The 23,685-nt window shown below is 33.9% G+C and overlaps 1 protein-coding gene and 1 long non-coding RNA gene across 2 annotated transcripts; one reads left to right on the top strand and one right to left on the bottom strand.

Moving 5' to 3' along the window:
• Positions 1-13,377: 13,377 nt before the first annotated feature.
• LOC105791368 (ethylene-responsive transcription factor CRF2) lies at positions 13,378-15,410 on the top strand. Its single transcript, XM_012619413.2, has one exon. It carries the CDS (start codon positions 14,099-14,101, stop codon positions 15,101-15,103), a length of 1,005 nt encoding a protein of 334 aa, XP_012474867.1. The 5' UTR covers positions 13,378-14,098; the 3' UTR covers positions 15,104-15,410.
• Positions 15,411-18,848: 3,438 nt separating this feature from the next.
• Positions 18,849-19,481, bottom strand: LOC105793623 (uncharacterized). The gene is made up of 2 exons (XR_001133514.2): positions 19,213-19,481; positions 18,849-19,100 (listed from the first exon to the last, which is right to left on the bottom strand). It is a non-coding gene; the product is annotated as an uncharacterized LOC105793623 (long non-coding RNA).
• Between the last annotated feature and the right edge of the window lie 4,204 nt (positions 19,482-23,685).

The raw sequence follows: 23,685 nt of genomic DNA, 5'->3' as shown, positions 1-23,685 counted from the left end.
TGATTAACTTATTTTACTTTTTGTTCTTAAGGATGGTGAAAGATTTGATACCGTTATCTATATAAAATCGAGAAATAAGATTCACTCTCAAAGTTTGCTTTTGATATTTGCTTAGGGATGATCTCTTTTCTTCATTACAAAGGATACTTATAATTACTACTTCTTATCCATGGTAACATAAGTCAATCTATTCAACTTCTTTTGAAATTTGATTTGATTTCTATTAAAAGGTTCAATTTATATAATTCACTATCTGTATCTCTATGAATTTATAAAACCCTTCACGCATTTAGTTATTGAGATTTTTATGTGGAGATAAATATTTTTCATTTTAATAGAATTGATTGGTTTAATTTTGATTTTGATTAAGATATATGATTATTACGGAATGAGAGTAAAAATACTTATTTGTCATGAACTTTGGGATATTCACTGTCTGTGATAATTTATATCACTGTAAAATTTGAGATGAAATTATGTCATAGAGGTGGAGGTTAGAAAATGTTTATGTTTAAACTTTTATAGCTATAAAGTTATTTTAATTTGACATTATAATATTTTGTATTTTGTTGTGGTATAATATATAATATATATTATCTAACCACAATGATTTATTAGTAACATGAATTTATTATTTTTATATTTAATATATGTTTTATTTATACCTATTCATTTTAATTTTATATGAATAAATAAAATTTTAGAAGATCAGAAATTTTTATCATTCATGTTAAAAAGAATTGCAAAATCGTATATTATTTAAAATAAATTAAGCATCCATTAAGGTTATACAATAAAATGATTATATGCTCTGAAGAGCTAATATTGCATCAAGCGTAAAAAGCTCTTTAAGAGCTTAGATTTTAACTCCTTATGATGCAAAATTTTGTAAAATATAATATTATTTTTAAGATCAAGAAGATATATCTTGAATAAAACTTTTATATGTTTTACATTAAAACCATATATATAAATAACATGAGATACTTATGTATTTGTGTTATATATATTTCTGAAGGAATACATTACACTATAAAGGAAGACTTTAATAGTATTTTCAAACGATCTCATACCTTCTAGTGGCTAAGCAAAATAATAAATTACTAATGAAAACTATGAAATTCTTCCAACTAGTTTTGCTTTATTCCCTGAAGTGAATGTAGCAGTATATAACAATTAGGAAAAATGGAAATATAGAGATCATGATTGTTGTTATAATTGATGATGTGATTGGAGACTAATCATGACAACATGAATAGATAGATTTTAATTTGGAATTCACGCATGTTTTGCAATGATGATTATGAAATAAAGAATCAATGGAGGCGTTTAGAAGTCTGTCCTACCAGATTTATTACATTTCCTAAAGTGAATGCAAACAAAAAGAATAAAATATATAATCATGGACCACTAAAAGTGAGAACATAGTAATAAATAAGAGAATAATGAGAGTTCTCAAGATAACTCTTCAAAGGGTAAAGATAACTTATGTTATCATGTGATATGAAAGATTATTGGCCACATATGTGGCATATGCCCAAATATTTTGTTTCTGTTAATATTCTTTGAGGAAGGATATGAGAATGTAGTAATAAATTCTATCATTATAGATAGAAAATATTTATCTTATTTGGTACTAAAACAAAAAATATTATTCTAATATTTGATAGTACAAAATTAGTCGAAAGCTCTAGAAGAGCTAATATATTAATATATTATGATGGTTAATCCATTGGTTTTAAAAGATATTTATAATGGATCTTATATTGAGATTGTGAATGAGGAAAATATTATATTTCATATGAATCTCTATTGCTATAAATATCTATTTTGAAAGGATGAAAAGAGAGGATAGGGTTATTAATTTATATTTATTCTATAATCTTTGTGATCTTCTTTTGTCATCATCCCCATTGAGGGTTGGAAGCAAAATATTTGACCGTGAAAGATCTATTTATGAGCAATAAAATATGATAATTCTATCTAAAACTCATTATAGTTGGATGCACCAAGTAGTAATTTTTTTTAGATATTTGAAGATTTTGGCATATTTCAGGCGAATATTACATATAATTGTTTGGAAATTATATTTATTTTGTGAACTTAGTGACATTATAATATTCAAATTGATTTAGGCATTTTCCAGTAGTAAATGTCACAATAGCACTTATATGTGGATACAAAGTAAAAGGAATGATAGTAAAATTATTAATTTGATACAATTTAGTACAATTGAAACACATGTTAAAGTAAAGCGAAGTTTCTTGATGTGAAAATTAATTAAGAATTCATATAGACATTCATTAAAGAACCAAAAGATTCTTTAATTTAAAAGAATTCTCATATGTTGCTTGTTCTCAATGAAAATTGATTATTAGAAACTCACTAGCTAAAGTTGAGATTTACTATCTTGCATTTCTGAAACGAATATGGGCCCATTCATCCACCATGTGGATGGTTTTAATCTTATATGATTTTGGTAGATGCATCTACAAAATAATCACATATATGTTATCAATTTGCAACCTGTAATTTATAAGATTGCTTGTTTAAATAATTAATTTCAGATCATGTAATTAAGACAATTCATCTTGCTAATACTGATGAGTTTATATCTGAGTCTTTTATTCGTTGAGTTTGAAAAAATTTTGTAAAAGTTTGCGCATAATGGTTTAGAGAAATTATTGATTGAACACCTCTGATTAATGTCTAAACCATTACTTATGAGAACTAAACTTCCTATTTCAACATGAGATTATGTTGATTTACGTGTTTACGCATCAAGCCAATAAGTTATAAATGCTCCCCATTACAATTGGTTTTTGATCAAAAGCTAAATATTCCTCATCTTTGAATTTTTGCATGTGTGTATATGTTCCAACTGCTCCACCACAACGCACAAAGATGAGTGAATCCTCAAAGAAAGTTAAGAATATATATTAATTTCAAGTTTCTTTGTATTATTAGATATTTTGAATGCATTAGAGATTCAATCATGACATTATTTGTGATTAGAATTTTGATTCGATAGTTTTCCCGACATTAGGGGGAGAGAAATAATAACTTGTAATGAGTTAGGGGGAGTAATTTGAATCAGAAGTTCAACAATGATAACTTATTACAAGTTAACTATCAGATGTATTTACAAAATTAATGAGAATATCCAAGTTAATATTTTAATTTGAACCAAAAGTCCCAGTAGGACAATCAGTTAGAATAAATAATAGATTGATTGGTTCCAAAGATAAAAATTCTTTTAAACAGTCATATAGTGAAGGCGGGTGCTCTAGAAGAGACCCAAGACATAACTAATAAGTAAAACTCTAGAAGAGATTTAAGTACCTGAAACTAAATTTTAAAATAATAAAAATAAGAGATCTCGATAAGTTATGTCAATTCGAGAAAATGTAGAACCGAATAATAAAAGTGATCGACAATGATTTTGCATGCAATATTATTATTGAAATAATAAAATAAAAGGAGGATCTTGAACAAATCTATTGAGAAATATAGTTATGGAATAAATTGATCAAAATAGAAAGACGCAACTCAAGTACAATTAAATTCGTGGAATTTTTGGAACAGTAGTCCAAATATCTAAAAGTAAAAAGCCAGTGAGAGTGCAAATGAAGTAGTTTTGCAAAAGCAGAATAAAAATATGAAGTTTTTCGCTAAGTACTGGTATTGATTATAAAAATATATAATATTATTTTGTGGTGGATGCAATAACCTTCAGACATTATTTTGACAATTCATAAAAAATTTAACGTGCGTCTAATGGTTATTGTTACAATCTTTGTAAATCATTATGCGTTGAAATTTATATTAAAATCCTTGAAGGATTTAGAATGCTAGAAGCATATTGAAATTCTCGAAATTATTCATTTATATGAATTGAAATAATTGAACATATGTGGTAAATTTGGCTTAGTCAACAATAGTTGAAAGAGGATTATAAAATGATCTAAAATACCTATTTGTATTTTTATAGAAGGATCATGATTAAAGTTTGCTATGATTATTGTTGAAACTCCTGAAGAGATCAAAATATATTTCCTCAAAATTTTCCCTCACTCATGATTTTCAAAAGAATGGTAATATAAATGCTTGGCAAATATATTCAAATAGTCATTTGAAAAACTAGTATTCAAGATTGAATACCTAGAATATGAGAAATATGTGATGTTTTCATGAGGGGAAGTAAATATGTGTTGCACTCTTTTTCCTTTAACCGAGGTTTTGTCCCATTGGGTTTTTGTGGTAAGATTTTTAATGAGACAACATATTATGCGTATTATAGATTGTGTACTCTTTTTCCTTTATTAGGTTTTTATCCCATAGGACTCCTAATAAGGCTTTAATGAGGCACATTATCTACCAATGGACATTCAAAGGGGAGTGTATGAATATCTTATTAAGTGGATGTCCATCATGATCAAGATAAAGTTTTAATGTACTTTAAATTTTAATAGTTATTAGAATTAGATCTCTACTTCTTTTATATTTTTTATGCTTATAAATAGAGACTCTGATGAAGCATTGTAATCATCCCTTTTTTTTGGTGATAGAATAAAGATACAACGTAAAAAAAAACTTAGACCCTCAAAGGAGGATCTTCAAACAATCTTAAACCTAGGATTCTAGTATGAACTGACTTAGCCAGACTATTAGCAATTAAGTTTTCCTCTCTAGGAATATACTGAATTTTCCACTGCTCCATCTTCCTCAATATAAAATGAATTTTCCTAACTAAGACATTGTTAAAGTTCCCGAAGAATCTTCCAAGATTACATTAATAACTTCAATACTATCAGTTTGGATTAGGATTTTCTCAAAACGCCTATCCAAAATAAGGTTCAGCCCATCTAGTATTCCCCAAAGCTCTGCCTCCAAAACGGTGCAATTACCCAAATATTTGGCGAACCTAATGATCCACTCACCATTATGGTCTTTCACACAGCCACTATCTATAGCGAAGCCTTCATCAAACCTCACCGAACCATCTGTGCTCAAACTCACCCGACTATTAGGTAAAGGCCAATTATGAAGATAACTTCGTGCTTTATGATATGACATCTTTGAAATAGAGGAATATTGTCTTGCCCAACTGTATGAGATTTTAATAATCTCGTCAACACTCCATGTAATACCTTGGAAAATGAATAGGTTTCGATTCTTCCATATACGCCACACGATAATCCCTAAGAGACATGGCCAATCGATTCCACCCCAAGAAGAAAAATGGCTCTAAAAATTGTTCCTCATCCAGTCGAGAAGAGATTCAGAATAGAAAACAATTACTGTGGAATAAGCTTGTCCCAAATGCCTCTAGTAGCATTACAATCTCTGAGTATATACAAAACATCTTCATAATCATGTCCACAAAAGCCACAAGCATTGCTACTCCTAAAGTCGCTTTACCCTCTCAGCATTTGTTAAGAGACGTTGTTTTAGAGCCAACCAGATGAAAAATGAATTCGATGAGGGTCGTAAAACTTCCATGGTATTTCCCAGAGCTGATCTTTTAAGTTGAAAATTCCTTCACGAACCATCTCATAAGCGCTTTTGAGAGAGAATGAGCCACTAGAGGTAGCTCCCCAAATAATTCGATCAGGACTTGACGAAGGATGAGGTGGTGGTACACCTATTATTTTGTTGATAATCTCCTCAGGAACCCAAGGCCTAAAAAGATCTAACTTCTAAGAGCCATCAACTACAACCATACTATTAAGAGAACAATCTAGAAAAGGGTTACCAAAATAAGGGATAAACTTAAATAATGGACCACAATTGGGAATCCAGGGGTCTTGCCATCACTTGATGCTATTTCCGTCTTCGACTGACTAGATTAAGTCCTCACGAATGAAAGGCCATACCTTAGAAATAGATCTCCATAAAAAGGAACACTGACTCCTTGACAAATCATCCGGTAAAACACTAGGGACTCTATATTTTGACCGAAGCACCTGAATCCAGAGGGCATTAGTATTAGAAATTATGTTAAAACCAACCTTCATCATGAAAGAGATATTGTGGTCTTTCAATTTTCTGAGACCAAAACCACTGTGAGACTTAGGTTGGCACACCGAATCCTAACTAACCAAGGCTATCTTTAAGCTACCATTATAAACTGCCTAGACAAATTTCTGAACTATGCACTTGATCTCATCACAGACACCTTTGGGAACCATCATTGTCTGCATGAAATAACTTAAAATCGAAAGAAGAATAGATTGCGCCCAAGTAACCCTTCCAGCTAAAGAAAGCTGACTGGCATCCCAGCTAGACAATTTATTACGCACCATTTCCATCACAAAACTCAAAGTGTTGTTGGTGACTTTGTCATGAAAAAAGTGGAACTCCAAGGTAATATCCCAAATTAGTAAATTTTTGAAAACCAAAGAAATCATTTATACGCCCCCCAAGTTATCGCCCACACCTTTTGAGAAAAAAATATTAGTCTTTCGTGAATTAATTCGATGTGCCGAATAGTCTCAAAACTCTTCTAAAATATTTTTAATGACTCGAGCTTGATTCTCACTAGCATGACCAAAGAGTATCAAGTCATCGACAAAGAAAAGATGAGATAACGGTGGGCCACCATGGGATAGCCTAATAGGAGACCAATTACCCACATCAATAACATTACAGATACTGCGACCTAACCACTCCATGCAAAGAATAAACAGATAATGAGATAAATGACATCCCTGACGAAGGCCCCTAGCTAATTGAAATTTCTAGGTTGGGACACCATTCCACAAGACCTGCATAGTAGATCTAAAAATTGCAGACATAATAACATTTCGTAAGAAAACAAGAATACCTGCAGTTTGGAGCGACACCTCAATGAAGTTCCAGTATACTCGATCAAAGGCCTTCTTCAGGTAAATTTTGATGGCCATCCATTTCCTGTTTTTCTGCATACCTCTCATGGAATGAATAACCTCTTGAGTAATGATAATGCTATTAGTGATATTCCGTCCTGCAACAAAACCAACTTGCTCAGGAGCTAAGAGCTTCGGAAAGACCACTTTAAATCGATTGGCAATAATCTTTATGACCAACTTATAAAGAACAAAACATAAGCTGATTGGTCGGAACTCAGAGAAATCTACAGGATTCTAAGTTTTAGGGATAAGCACAATAAGAGAATTATTTAACTCCGAATCAATATTTTTCCCTTCGAAGACCTTCTTAACCCACGTACAGACCGAGGTACCAACATGATCCAGTTGACTTTGATAAAACAATGCATGAAAATCATCACTCTCTAGAGCCTTCAAGGGTGCCATATCAAAAAGAGCGGCTTTAATTTCCCTATCCAACATTTTTTGTTGAGAATATTAAAATCCTCATCTTTAAGGCACGAGAAAGCAACAAATGGGAAATCTCTCCTTGGCCTAGGATGCTCGCCATACAGATTGGAGTAAAAATTAACCGCTTCAAGCTTCAATTAATCATCATCCATAATCCACTCTCCCAAGCCATTTTTAAAGTAGTAATTCTATTTTGTTTACGTCTTCTCAACGTGCGTGAGTAAAATAATTTTGTGTTGCGATCTCCCAAAACCAACTAGTCACAACGTATTTTTTGTCGCTAAAGAATCTCTTCATGATGAAGCACATTCTCCAATTCCTCTCTCCCATCCATCTCAACTTGCTTAAGAAACTCTGAGTTAGTTCTATCTCGTTCAATCTTAATATGTTCTAGTTTACGAGATAGAAGTTTTTTATGAGTAAAAATATGACCATAAACCTCTTTGTTTCAAATCTTAACTCGATCAGTGAACTTAGAATGTAAGGATGACATGCTCGCAAACATCATCCATTTCTCTTTAACAAAGTCTGAAAAGGATGGATGTTCAATGAATCGGCTAAAAATCTGAACGGACGCCCTTTCAAATAATGAACCTCAGGAAAAAGAGACAATTTAGAGTTTTGTGGTCAAATTTGAGCTGAGGTAAATTGGTTACCATTGAGTTCAGAAAATTTGTGTTCCAAGCAGTATTGCAAATAGCCCTGTTCAAACGCTCAACAATTCCCCCTTTTTGCCAAGTGAACTGCGACCCCTGGAAACCTAAATCTTGAAGTTGGGCGAAATCCATAAAATTACCAAAGAAATGACACATTTTCCTTAAAACTTGTCCTCCTTTTTTCTCACTAGAGGAAAGTATGGCATTAAAGTCACCAATTGCCACCCACGGGGACCAATCCAACGAAATAGAAGTTTGCAAAGCGTCCCATTGATGTTTCCTTTTCTAACTATTAGGACCACCATATAGAAAAGAAACCAAAAAAGGCTGCCGAAAGGAACTGTCAGTAATTTTGGCTAAGACAAATTGGGGATGACTTTGGAGCACCTCCACACTAACCGAATCCTTCCACCAAGTCCAGATACCTCCTGAAAAATTGATTGCTTCTACATGATGAGAATTGTAAAAACTGAGCTTAGCAATAACCAAATACGCTTTCTCACCACTAACCTTAGTTTCTAAAAGACTGATCAAATCTGGTCTATACTCTTGATTATATTCCCGGAAGACTCTAACAAATTTAGAACTCGAACATCCCTGACAATTCCAAGAAAAGATAGCAAATTTATAAATAAAATAAATATGAAAAAACGACTAACGTTGTAAAAGATATTAGTAGCTCAGACACTACCAGATTTGACGTCTGGTTTATCTATAGAAATTCCAGCTTGCACACTAATGAGCTCTTCCATAGAGCCTAGAGCTTCTGGGAGGGAGACTCATGAACTACTGGCAGGTTTGAATTCCCCTCACGCTCACGAATAGATTTAAATAAAGATTTCCTACTATGTCCATTTCCTTTTCTACTCTCAGCACCATGGCCTTTAGGAATATTTGAAGGGTTTGCATGCATCTTTGGTTTGGATTTATTATCCAACTTCTCTTGGAAAGTAATAACAATATGCTTTTTAGGGTTAAGAGCATTAGAAATTAGACCCACTTTAGCCTTAGGATGCTTTTCGAAAGTGGGATTCGAATGTAAAGAGGTAGCCTTATCATTTGAAAAGGAAATAAGAATTGTTGGGTCTTTATTCTTAATACCTGTTGCACCCTCTAAGCCCAAATTATAAGAATTTGAAATCTGGCCCGCAATCGGCTGTAATCCAAAACATTCCAACGGAGACCCATTACACTTTTGTCGAAGGCCCAAAGTTGAATATGGCCTAAAATTTTCGGAAGTCATATCACCGACCCGCGGTGAGACATGGGCTTTTAATCCTAACTCCTATCCTGTGTTATTATCCCCCAAAGACCTAGATTTTATACTTGGCCCACAATCATCAACACAGCCCGACAGACCTTTACCCAAATTAACCACAACCATAGATCCAGACCCTTTTTCTATTTCCTTTCCTTTTAGGTTTTTGATGAAATCTCCTTGAATAAACCTAGTCGTTCCAAGAACCTTAAAAGGTGCCTCCAACTCCGACGTTAGATATTCAGAATCCATGGAAAATAGCTTTTCAAATTGAGAACCCACTGGATTTCCTTCCAAAATTTTTGTTTATTGTACACTAATCCCTTACTGTTTGCACCGAGATTTATGCTCAACCACCATCCATGGGCCAAAGGCTTCTCCTATCGTCGGTAGAGCATCCCTCTTCTTCGCCGAAGCTGTTTCACTACTCAAAGAACTCTTGGGAATTTCTTCACCGCCGTGACTGCTCTGATCTGTCAAAGAAGAAGGATATAAATTCTTAAGGTGTCCATATTTACCACACGAGAAACATACATCGGGTAATGCCTCAAATTCCACATGTTGGAGTCAGCCATTAACAAGCACTTGAGAGGTAAGCGGTTTTTCTAAATCGACAAAAATAGCCATTCGGGTGAATTGTCCCTTTTCCCAGTTGTCTATTTTAATATCAAGTTTAATCACTCTTCCAACCAAACTTCCAATCTCCTCTAAGATCTTTTTCTAGTACAGGAATTCCGACAGACCTGGAAAGTGAATCCAGGCCAACACACCGCATGGGAATGGTCTTGATGGGTCAAAATCCACTGTCCACAATTGGACTATGAGATAATGTCGAAACACTATTCAGGGACCTTGTGTTAGCGCCGCATCATAATCGACCTTACTTTGGAAACGAATAAGATAATATCCATTTGCAACATCCATTAGGGGAAAGAATTGTGTAGGTTTCTAGAGACTAGTGATACGATTATACAAAGCCCCATAGCCTATATTGTGCCCAAGCAACTTGACCACCACGGTGAACTCCATTCCCTTGATCAAGATTTTGCTAATGCGATCTGAGAAGTCAGTGGCAGGAATACCATTAAGGTTGGATCTACGAATATCCCCACCTTCAAACGCTAAATCAAGATTAGCGGCACCATCAAGAGAGTTAGAAACCGATCCTCCCAAGAGTTTATCTTTCCATGAAACTCCGCTTACCGGGGACGAGTCAACCACCATATTTGCCAAAGAGTCATCACTTCCATCCTTAAACCAAACTTTTTTGGTATTACGATCAGCGGTGGAGTCCTCTCCCTCGCCAATCCGATCGTCGGACAAAGATTCAGCGCCGCTCATTGTGAAAATTTCCAAAGTTCGTAATATGATTTTTTTTGTAGAGTTAAAACTTGAATGTGGTTAGAGGTCCCACTTTTTGTCGAGTGTATTGTAATCATCCATTTGATCAACAAAGTACATTCTTTATTGCTTTCATATTTTCTTTATTCTTTTCATCTTTCTTTATTTTATAACAGTTTTCAAGTTTTTTATTTTTAATTGATAATTCTTTTATTTATAAAATCAAATAATAAATATGTAATTATTTTTTAAAAACATCAACTAATTCTTTAGATATATTCTTATTTATATATAATATTTATATGTAAAATATTTCTTTTCTCCGCCTATATTGTGGGGGTATGGTGATTTCTAATATTATAATATCAAATAATATTTCAAATATCATTATTATTTAAAATATGTAAAATATCATTATTTTCATCTACATTGTGAGTATGATATTCAAATTTTTTATATGTGAAATATTTCAAATACACATACAAAAATATATAATATGTCAATTTACTACACTTATGATATGGATTGAAAATAAATATTACACATATAAAAATATATTTACTAAAAATAATGATATTTGCAATAATTTTTTTTTTGTGATTTACAATAACAGGGCAAAGCCCGAATAACCAATGCAACTAACATAACTTGAACCCAAGTCACACTTGGGCCAATAAACACCCTTGACCATAAGGCCATCACATGGGATTCAATATTTGCAATAATTATTTACAAATATGAATTAAAAATAAATAAAAAAACTTATAAACAATATATTTATTAATTATAAACACTAATTAAAAAAAAGCTTGAAACAATATTAAAAAATACATATTAAAATGCTTATAAGAAGAATTGAACTTAGGCCTCAAAGATAAAATCATAATTATCTAGCCATCTAATTAAATGAGCTAATGTGTTAAAAATATTAATTAAAAAAAACTTTAAACAACATAAAATAAAAAATACAAATGTGAGCAGGAGAGGAATCAAACCCAAGGCTTAAGCTAAAAACACTAACACTTAACCACCTAACAAAAAAAACCTAATATGTCAATTTTCAATGAAAGAATGTTTTGTAAGACACGTTTTCACTGACACGACAATGAAAACGCACCCAGTAAAACATGTTTTTTTTTTTGTTAAAAAAAACAGCGTAGATCGATAAATTTAGAAAAATTCAGCATACTTTCTCAAATATTTTCTTTTCAGCATATATATATATATATATATATATATATATATATATATTAGCGTGAAACTCATCTAAATTTCTCAATTCAAACAGAGAGAAAAGAACACGAGAAAACAACGTTCAAATAAATAATTGTCCCCGACAAACAGAGAAACTCAGTAAATTCCAGTCTTTATTTACCTTAAATTCTCCTAATCGGTAAAAAGAAGAAAAAGGAAAATGTGATTCATCGTCGCGTGATCTAATTAAAACGGTGTACATTAAATCTATATAGTAAAAACACCAAATATTATTGTTATTTTTTAGGGTTTAATTATATCCGAGGTCACTAAATTATTTGTAAGTTTACATTTTGATCACTCAATTTTAAAAAGTTACAAAATAGTCATTAAACTATTCAAAAAATTTCATTTAAGTCACTTAACTATTCAAAAAATTTTATTTAAGTCATTGGGCTTTAATATTTTTTTAAAGTCTAGCTAGCAAGCTACAAGTAGCAATTTGACAATTGGTATGGTAAATTAGTACCCATCAAAGAGTAGAAAAATATATGCTAAATCCAAGTAGATTTGACAGTTAGCGTCAGAGATCAAGGAATAATTCGTGATGTTTAAAGTTGTTCCAAAAAAGAAACTAAACTGTGGAAAAGAAGGGAAATGAGATATTTCGATTGATGCACGCAATGCAAACATAAAATGTTATACGACAACGAATTTAATAGTCTAACGACTTAAATGAAAACTTTTGCATAGTTAAATGACCATTTTATAATTTTTTAAAATTGAGTAATCAAAACATAAAGTTATTAATAGTTTAATGAGCTTAGTGAAATTTATCCTATTATTTAATGATGCGTTGCTAATTAGATAAATTGACCCTGTGTTTCATCTGACGGCTAATATTTACTGTCGGCAGAACAAGTTGTTGGAGCCAATCAAAACTCGGGGCTACTCAAAGAAATAATAATAAATACAAGACACGTTTCAACCTCACACTGTGCTTGAATACATTCGAAAAAATACCCTCCATACACATCACAGCGTGGTCATTAAATAAGAAGGTAAAAAAAAATAGCGCCAACTTCAAGGTTGCCTCCCACGTTAGTCTCAGTTGTAGTAAAATTTCCCAGCTGTATAACGGCTTGGTCTGCAGCAGCTGTAATCTAACCACCTCTGGCAGTCATAAAATGACGAAAATGCCTACACAAGGTAAAAAAACGGAAGATCAACTAAGGAATTATGGAGGCAATTAAAGGTAGGAGTGGGTGTTAATAATCATTAACTACCGGTTCTAATTTTAGTCAAAGGGAGAGGAGTGGACTGACCCGAGTGTCTGGTGTCACGTGACCTGAATCTCTGATTTCAAGATTAAATCTTTTTTGGACAACACCTAGACACCTAGTCAGCATTCCCCCCGGTTCACCCTTCCCGTTGGATCTTTCTGTTTTCTGCCGGAATCTCATCATCGCCGATATGTCCCCGCCCTTTCTCTAACAACTTTTTTTTAAAAATGAATAAATAAATAAAATATATGGCATTTTAACCTTGAGCCAATTACGGCTGGTCCTATAAAATAGCTCAACTTTCGGTATATGCCTCAAATCTCTGCTTCATTTTTTCTGTCCTTTTACTCTCTTATCTATCAAAAGAGCTATTCTTCACTCCTCTTTGTGTTCTTTTTCCTTTTCCTTTTTCTTTTCCCTTTCCCTTTCTTTCTTTTAAGACTTTTCTTTTTCTTTATGTTTCCTGGAGAAAGTACTGTATATCATCAGAAAGCAATTTGTGTTCTTTGTTTCTTTTAGGATTTGGTTTTGAAAGTTACCCAAAATAGCAAGTCTGTGCTCTGTCAAGTGACTAAGAAAAGGCACTGTCTAGTGGTTTTTTTTTTGGTTCGCGGCATCTTCCCTTTTTCTTTTATCCTCTGCAACTTTTACCTACAGTTTTCTTTCTTTTCTTCTTTTACTTCGCTCCGTTCTCTCACAACTACTGGTTTTTGCCATCGGGGTGCTTTCCGTACTGCTTGTTTAAGCGCACTATTGTTTTTTTGGGGATAACTTTCCTTGAAATTTCTCGTGCTCTTAAGTACTTTTGAGTAAAACTTTTAACAGATTAATGGTGGGCTTCTCTTCATTTCAAGCTTCTCATTAACGTGTTCATTGTTCAGCTTTCCTTTTTAGCCCTTTATTCTCCTGGGGTCAAGTCTCAAAGGAATCCCTTCTTTTCCCTCCGCTTTTATTTGACTACCCTTCCCACTCTCTCTCAATGAGACCAAGTGATAGAAGTTGAAAACCTGCAAATACACCAATAAGGCAAAATCGAAAAAAAACAGAATGGATCATTGTTCTGTTTCTTCAATCAAATACACAGAACATCGCAATCAAACCAAGCTCCTTTCACCACCGTTAAATGTCAAAGTCGAAAACCAACCAGAAATGAAGCCTCGCATTGTTCGGATATCAGTTACTGATGCTGACGCCACTGATTCCTCCAGCGACGAAGACGAAGAACAAACAACCCGAAGAGTCAAGAAATTCGTGAACGAGATAACTATCGGTTCATCATCATGTCCCGCCCAAAACGACGCTGCTTTCAGAAGTAAATCGTCGACTTTGTCCAGGAATTCTCGAAAAAGGCCGGCGGCTGTTTCTGTAGCAAAAGCGTCCTCCGCTAAGGTATTACCAGCCGGGAAGAAATTCAGAGGAGTAAGGCAACGGCCTTGGGGAAAATGGGCGGCTGAGATCAGGGACCCGCTAAGGCGTGTACGGTTATGGTTGGGTACCTATGACACCGCCGAAGAAGCAGCAATGGTGTACGACAACGCGGCTATTCAGCTGCGTGGTCCCGACGCGCTCACTAACTTTACCACTCCCCAGCAAAAATCACTGCAAGACAAAAACAGTCAAAAGCCGTTATCCAGCTCAGAGTACAACTCCGTGGAAGAATCCCACACCACCACCACCAATATTTGCTCCCCAACCTCCGTTCTTCGTTGTCCTTCGCTTTCGACCGACGAAGTCGATTCGCCGCAAAGCGTCAAAGAATCTCGAGAAATCGAGAGCGAACCTCGGGAGGATTCTTGCTGCATATCCAGAGAACACGTGTCGGATTTCTCCAGCAACCCATTCTCTATTCCAAGTGACATATTTAGTTCAGTACCGGATTTGTTCGACGACGATACGAGTTTTTTGAAAGATGATTTCGATAATGGATTTTTTAGTTCGTGTGAGGATTTCGAGTTCGAATTTGGTGGAGGCTTCTCCAGTTGGCAACATGTCGATGATCACTTCCAAGATATCGGGGATTTGTTCGGGGCGGATTCTATTTTAGCCATTTGAGAGAGTGGTCCTTCCTTTTTCTCGTTTAATGCCAGTTTTGCGGCAAGTTTTGTATCGGCGGGAACTGAAAATATCGGCAATTTTTTTCTTCTCTTTGTTTAATTAATATTGTTATGAGTGAAGTTAAGAATATTAAACATATCCGTCACAGTAACGGTGACGGACGAGTTTGGGTACGTGTTTTATGCTGTATCATGCTTATATGTTTGTTTTCGTGAAGGCACGTGATAAGAACATTTCAAAAGGCTAAGTTGTTTTATTTTATATTTTTTTCTTAATAATATGGGAAAAGGTTTTTTTTACCTTACTTTAGATTCTTATTATCTGCAGTGCACACGTGGTGTCAAACTCCATAAATATATTAGATTGTACAAATTTTGATAGTGTGTAATCTAATTATTACATTATAACTTGTCCTATAATCATAATTTATTCTAAATCTGATTTAAATATGTGCATGGAGTGTGGTGGATTCATGAATTACAAAGGAAGTTCCATACATACAGATATAGTTTTGTCCTACTGAATTGTTGATCTTGGTGTACCCCTAGCTAGACAGTACAAGCACCTTTCAAAGATGTTAGAAAGTAATGGGTTATGCGCTAACCATGTTTTTTCTTTTCCTAATTCTAGTGTTCCCTGTTGGTTTAGGGTCTGAACCTTAAAACTCTATCATTCACCAAGTCGAATGCATCGGACCCAATGGGCTTCAAATTTTTTCGAGTTGTAGTATGTCTCAATATTGGACTACATAATTTTACTTGTAAGCAAGTATACAAAATGTTAATTATTATTTTTCATTTCATTTTATAGCTATAACGAGATGAATCATAGTGTGACTTCAATTTTATCTCCTACGCTAGAATTACAGTTTAAGTATTACAGTTTGAGACTTTGATAGAAAATGATGAGAGAGACCCCCTCCGCCATATGGCATTTCAACATCTGGGTCCCTTTCTCCTAGTGTTTTGTCTGTGGGTGACATTTAGCAAATCAAAGTTGATCATCATTTTTTGGGCCAAAACTGGCATCATTACTCAACACTTGATCATCATGTGGGCTTTTAATCAAACACACCCACTCACCCCATAATCCAACACATTGAGCCTTGAAACAGTTTTCAATGCTTTGAGTGATGAAATGTATCATCAAATTGTGGTCCAACCATAAAATGGAGCAGTACAAACAAATGTCATAAGATTTTGGCATTGTTAGCTCTCTCTGAACCCTTGTAGCACCAGGGGAAAAAAGAGTATACTAACTGATGTTTCATAGACCTCATGTCTCATGAAAAGAGCTGAATTTTTTTATTAAATAAAAATTGTCATTATTCTAGAATAGTTACACTATACTCCCTAACATGACAAAATATGCTCTTCTATAAATCCCAGGCCACAATGTCTGTTTCTTTGTTGATGTAATGTTTTGTTTCTAGGTTTTCTAGTCTCATTGCCTCACAATGTCTAGAACTTGGAACAGGTTTTTTTTATAACTCAAGCAAGCAGTTGGGGTTCTGAAAAAGTGAGAAAAGAGATGTCATTATCTGGTAGATTTTGGGCGATTAGGGTGATAGATTTGCAGGCATTTATGACGGATTTTTTTTTCCTGGGTGGCAGAGAGAGAGAGAGAGAGAGAGAGAGAGAGAGAGACCTACAACTAAGATTTTGTTGCCCCTTGAGCTTTCCCCTATTGATGAATAGAGACGGTAAAAGTCTCAAGTTCATGGGTCTTTTTTCTTGTGGGTATGTGATTTACTTGAGGGCCGGGGAGGGGGCGGGGGGGCTAATGATCATTAAAGGAAAACCAAATTTTCTCCAAATCTTTTCTTTTCTAGTTTATCAAGAAAAGAAAGGGTTCCATATTTATTGACCACTGCGGTCTCTTAAAGGAAGCATTGGTCTTTGAAGCAGTAAGAGGTCATGTTAGGGAGCGAAAGGGCACAAAATTCCACAACTTTGGAGACATTCAAGAAAAAAAGAAAAACAATCCAGAAGATTTTTGTTTTGAAATAACGAAACTCAATCATGGCCGTACACGTAATGTCAGGCTAACGGTGTTCCATCTCCTCGTTCAGTGCAAGTAGGCTGGGCTAAGGCAAGGGTCCTGGTCCCTGGTCCCCAGACCCTTTACATCCAGCTCACCCATTTCTTTTCCATTGTTTTTTCTTTGAAGCTTCGGCTGTCACGAGCCATCGCCCTGTGGTCCCACTTATCTTTCCCCTACATCATTAGCTTCATTTGGACCCTTCATTTTGGATAACTATGGCTCATTGGGGAGATCCACATAAGCATCCTGGCCCATTATTGACTGGGCCTTAACGTATTTCACAGAGAGAAATACCCAAGGGCTTAATAATATTTTAACTGGGATTTGAGTTTGGGCAGAAGATGGCTACCTCAGAATGAATATATATCATGGACTGGGGTTACAAGTTGCATGAGAGTGCATCAAAGCGACTTTCAAGCACAGCGAATTAAGTTATTTGCTTCCAGACAACCTAGTGTACAACAAATCTTTTACGGATTCTGCAGTTAGCAATATTGAAGAATTCTCTAATCTTTCATTATTTATAGATCACCAAGAAATACAACAAAGAAATGTGACTGACAATTCTCACTAAAAAAATCATATTATTTGGCTTTCCAATAGTTACAATTGCATATTTCACCAAGCTATGCGTCTTTTCATCCAAATTATAAATTGTTTAAGCTATTTACAATAAGATGTTGGTGTCATTCGTTTGGTAGGGGTTGTTTATACTATCCATTTGCTGATCATTTCCTTTATTCTTCCCAAATCAATTTAAATTGTAATTTTTACGATAAGAAAAATGCAATTTCATTATTTTAATAGACTATATCTTTATAATTTTTAAAGGATTAAATCAAAATTTTATATTTTTAGGAGGGCTAAAGCATAATTTTATTTTTACTAATTTAAAATTTAAAAGGGACCATACGAAAAAAATTTTATTTTAGGGGGGTCGGGCCCCTACCAGCCCCCTAGTTTTGCCACTGTAAATCACCATTGGTGGCATGTAAGAAAAAACAACATCAAAGTCTCACAATTCAAAGTTCCTAATTGGCATGTACACTAGAATTTCTATCTACACTAACTCGGTTTAGACCTAGAACTGAATAAACTTGACTTTGACATTAAGATTGTAACACCTCAAACTTGACTTGAAAGTTCAATCGGATCTAGAGTGTCACAGTGGTCGCCGAAGTAACCCGCTCAATTAATCATTCATTTTTTTACAATAATCTGTAGCTCAATTTAGCAATTTGTACAATAGTTGAATCAATAAATAACTTAACATGCCTTGACAACACCTCAATAATACTAAGGTGGATTAATAATAAATAGTAAAGGAATGACTAGAACAATATACTCAATACCATAGACAAATTAGCATAAGAAAAATAATACCAAATGAAGCTACAATTCATATAATTAAAATGTATAAATAATATGAGCAAAATCAAAACCATTGTAACCTTATTAACAAAATTTAAAATTAACACACCAAAAAACACGAGTTTAGTATAACCAAAATAACAAACATATTATATTGTTACATCTTATTGCTTTGGTAGATGGATCTCATTTTTTTTTCTTTTTGCATGTTCTTGGCAAATGCAAGAAACCCATATTGACCATATTTATGAGGAGATAACCGAGAAGCGTCGCATCGAGAGAATGCTAAAATGGAAGATTAATAAGCAAAGAAGTAATTGAGAAATGATTATGAGAATGCCACTAAACATAATAAAATTGAAGTCATCAAATTATCCACGGGAAAAAGCCAACAAGAGTTTGCCTAAACTTATACAAGCATAGTTACAAATCATCCAGCATATCCCCCCTCTCCCTAGAAATTTGATAATCTAACAAATGGCTCAAAAGTTGAAGCATAAGTCAGCGACATGAATCATGTATGTAAGCAACAATGCCACCAGCATCAATACACATGCAACCCCTTGGTCAATCGATGTTCCTGTTCCTCCACATTAAACAAAGTTAATTCATTTTATGAACATTGATAAATAAAAATGGAATTTATTGTCAAAAGTCATATTTAAATAAAATAATAGAGGGAGAGAACAAACCGTCGTTGGTGGTGGGGGCAAGGGTAGGGGCAAGGGCGGGGGACTGGGCTTGAACAGTAACAGAAGAGGCAATCATACCAATAGCGAGAGCCGCTAGAACAGGCACAAAACAAAATCTAAGAACTGCCATATTTATTTCCCCAATAAATGAAAAGAATAAAATAAATAGTGGACCTCTCTCTGCGCTGCCTTTCAAAAATTGAATGGCATAGGACAGCCGACGCAGAGAGAGTAAATTGGTTATTTTTCCTATAGTTTTTGGTGGCTGTTGAAGCACAATAGAGAGGGTGAGACATTATTTATAGAGAGTGATAAAGGTTGGTGGAGTCAAAACTGGAATAAGCCAACCATCACTCATTTGCATGTAAAAAGTAAAAAAGTAAGAATAGCATAGAACTTGTGGGATGGAGATACCACCCAACCTTATGTTTCGGATAATCCATAGAATTTTTCTTCTTTACTAAAAAAATTCAAACTTTTTAGTTATATTGTTTTATCAATATGATATATGTAAACACGCTAGTTGAGTGTAAAATTGAAAATATACAAATCTATTTACTTGTCGATTGAGTCTTAAATCGATTGGCATAAGTATTATTGTCAATGTAGGAGAACATGTGTTCGAGTGCACTGAAACGCATTATCCTCTTATTTATGGGTTGAGAAGGGCTATGGGTAGTTATAGGCATTAGATAAAAAAAACAGATATGATTATTGTTGACACCATTTTTTTTGATAAAACGAGGTCGACTTGAATTTTGAAAACGAAAACGAAAACGGGAGTCGCCACTAATCCTTTTTGATGAGGTGTGATCGGGTCACCTCGAAAAGTGGTTGTTTTTAATAAATGATTTAATTTTATTAAAACAACGATTTTGGTCCACGAAATTCAGAAAACAGGTTCGAGAGTGGTTACATACGAGGAAGAATTAGCACCCTCGTAACGCCCAAAATTGGTACCTAGCTGATTAATTAATGTCTTAGTGACGAAAATTGAAAACTTTGAAGAAATTTAAAATACGATCCTTTGTTTTAAAACTTATATAAATCAAGTTACTCGTTAAGACCCTCTCATTTCAGAAAGAGAAAATGTCACACCCAATGAGTTAGGGCACGATATTTTACCTCTTCAGAAATGAGCTTAGCTGAAAACTTGCACAATAAAATTTAAAAGGGTATTCAATTGTTTAAGTCACGTGAAAAATTTGCAACCCAATACGTTAGGGCACGATTTCTCAAAATATTAAACATTGAATATTGTCTTTATTTATTTTATTATTATTTTGAAAATCCTCGTCTCAAGAAAACAACGTGTCATATCCAATGCGTTAGGACACAACATATTAAATTCCCGATAACGAGCTTTTATTTATTTATTTTATAAAAAAGAGTAGTCTCGATTATTTAGATTCAACGAAGAAAATCGGAACCCAATACGTTAGGGCTCGATTCTCTCGAAGATCCCAAATACCGAGTATTACTTATATTTTTAAAATTTCTTTTTTTGAATCTGGGTAAAAATTGACGTAATGGAATGACAATTATGATAATGTAAATATAAATAGCACGAGCAAAAGTAATAAATAAGAAAAATAATAAAAGATACAAAACAAATCAATCATGTATACACAATATCAAGTAAATAAACAAATAAAACTGAAGCATTAAAAAAATAATGATGATAATAGTGGACATGTAAATAAATAAATAAATAAATAAATATATGAAAAGAATAAAAAGGGTAAAAAGAAATACATGTATGTGTATATATTTAAAATTATAAAATATAAAATATATGTAAGTATGTATATATACATAAAGTTATAAAATACGAAGAATATATGTATGTATGTATTTAAAATTACGAAATACAAAATGTGCAAGTGTGTATATGTACATATATATATTAAAATATGTGTATATATAAAATATATATTTATGATAATTTAAAAGGTACGTATATATTATAAAGAATATATGTATATGTATATTTTAGAATTATAAATTATGAAAGATATGTATATACATTATAAAACATGTGTACATATATATATGTATATTAGAAAAACGTATGCGTGTATATAAAGTATTTTAAAGTTATAAAATATGTAAAACATATAAATATATGAAACGCAAATTGTGCGCACGTATGTATATTAAAAGTATATATATATATGTATTTCAAATTATAAAGCATAAAAGATATATATGTATATAAATTTTAATATATATATATATATATACGAGCATGTATGTATATAAAAAGTATCTATATATATTCATCTAAAATATTAAAGGTATAAATGAATAAATAATAATAATAATAATAATAATATGATTAATAATATTTAAACTAGATAAATAAACAAAATATAATAACAATAATAATACAAAGATAATAGCATAATAATGAGGAAAATAAAAAAACTGAATCAATTAATAAAATAACAAAATAAGGACTGGTTCGAATTAAAAACAAAACTTTGGGGCAAATCTGTAAATAAAATAAAATGAGGATCTTCCTGAACGCGCGCCCAACATGAAGGGACCAGAATGGGAATTATCCATTTTCCCCAAAACGACGTCGTTTAAGGATGGACCGAATTGAAATCGCAATAAAATAACGGGGTAAAAATTAAAAATTTAGAAATACCTAATTAAAAAACATTAAAAAAGCGGAAGGGCTAAAGGTGTGATTAGCCCTTCTAATGAAAACACGCGGATCCTCCCCCAGGGTCGGGTCACCGCGCGGGTCAGGGTCAAAACGTTTTGGCTCATGAACCCTAGTTGCAAAACGTCATCGTTTCATTCTTCTTTAAATACAAAAAAATTATAAAAAAATCACTTTCATCCCTTTAAAAAAAAACAGAGAGATTTTCTCTCAACTCCCCCTTTTCAGACCCATAGCCTCGATTAGGTGCCGCCGTGTCGGCCACCATGGCTCCGCCACGTCCCCGCCGTAGGCGGTGGCCTGAGCACCAAAAAAACTGGATTTTTCAACCCTACTTCACGGGCCATTTGAAGACTGAGTTTTCATGACTTTAGGGCCGTGGGAAGAGACCTCAAACGCCTCCTTCCCCGTCTACTTTCGGTGACCTGAAGAAGGACTCCGGCGACGACACTTGCACGGCGATTTCGGTATGTTCTTCTTCCTTTTCGTTTTTGTTTATATACACAGAAATAAAACTGAAAATAAAATAAAAAAATAAATCTAAAACAAAAAATAGAAATCAGCTTAAACGTTTTTTTTTATTTTCTGAAATATTCTTAAAAAAAAGGAGAGATCCCCCCGGCTTACAGCATATTCGGCTTTATAGCCAAGAGAAAAAGAAGAAAAAAAGAATCAAAATTCCCCCATTTTACAAGAATGAAGTTCGGCTCTTAAAAAAATATAGGACTTGTTTTTTCTTTTTCTTTTGTTTCCTTCTGCTTGGTTGCGTGTTTGCTTGTTTTACAGGTGGAGCAGGTGGCGATGGAACAGTGGCGGTGGTGGCAGTGCGCGGTGGCCAGTAGAGTTAGGGACGTGCGGCACCTAGGGTTTCAGAAAAGCTGAAACCCTAGTTTGACTAATTGTTTTGGGTCTATTGGGCTTCGGATTATTGGGCCATTTGTAATAATTTTTTTTGCCTGGGCAAAATTGGGCTGTACAACTGCCCCTCTTTGCTCGTTATCGTGTAACGATAACAGAGCAAAGACTAAGAAAGACCAATTTTGCCCAGTCTCGCCGAGTCTCAACTTTTTTTGACGCTTCTCCTTTTCAAGTAGCCTTATTCAAGTCCACTGTGTCTTGTCGCTTCAATCCACTCCACTGCACTTCAGAGATATGACTTGTAGCTTCAATCTTCCTTGCGGCGACTTCAGGGGGACTAGATTTGTGGTTTTAGTCTGTTCCACTGCAACTTCAGGGAGATAAGACTTGTTGTGGTAGATTTAATCCAACCTACTGCAACTTCAGAGGTATAGGGTTCGTGGTTTTAATCTGCTCCAGTGTAACTTCAGGGAGATAAGGTTTGAGATGATCTACTCTACTGCAACTTCAGAGAGATAGGATCTGTTATTTATAGCTTTAATCTGCTCTACTGCAACTTCAGAGAGATAAGATTTGCTATCTTCAGTCTGCTCCACTGCAACTTCAGGGAAATGAGACTTCATATGATTTGCTCTACTGCAACTTCAGAGAGATAAGACTGGATGTGATCTGCTCTACTGCAACTTCAGAGAGATAAGACTGGATGCGATCTGCTCTACTGCAACTTCAGAGAGATAAGATCTGTCCTTTTAATCTGCTTCACTGCAACTTCAGGAAGATAGAACTAGTAACTTCAACCTACCCCACTGCAAATTTAGGGGGATAAGATTGGATGTGATCTGCTCTACTGCAACTTCAGAGAGATAAGATCTATTCGCCAGGGAAGTAAGATTAACTGTTGTAGCTTCAATCTATTTAACTGCAATATCGGGGAAATAAGATTC

Source organism: Gossypium raimondii, chromosome 8, assembly GCF_025698545.1.
Source record: "Gossypium raimondii isolate GPD5lz chromosome 8, ASM2569854v1, whole genome shotgun sequence".
Classification (NCBI taxonomy): domain Eukaryota; kingdom Viridiplantae; phylum Streptophyta; class Magnoliopsida; order Malvales; family Malvaceae; genus Gossypium; species Gossypium raimondii.
Note: the sequence above shows the minus strand (reverse complement) of the source record. Positions and strands in the feature narration are given on the sequence as shown.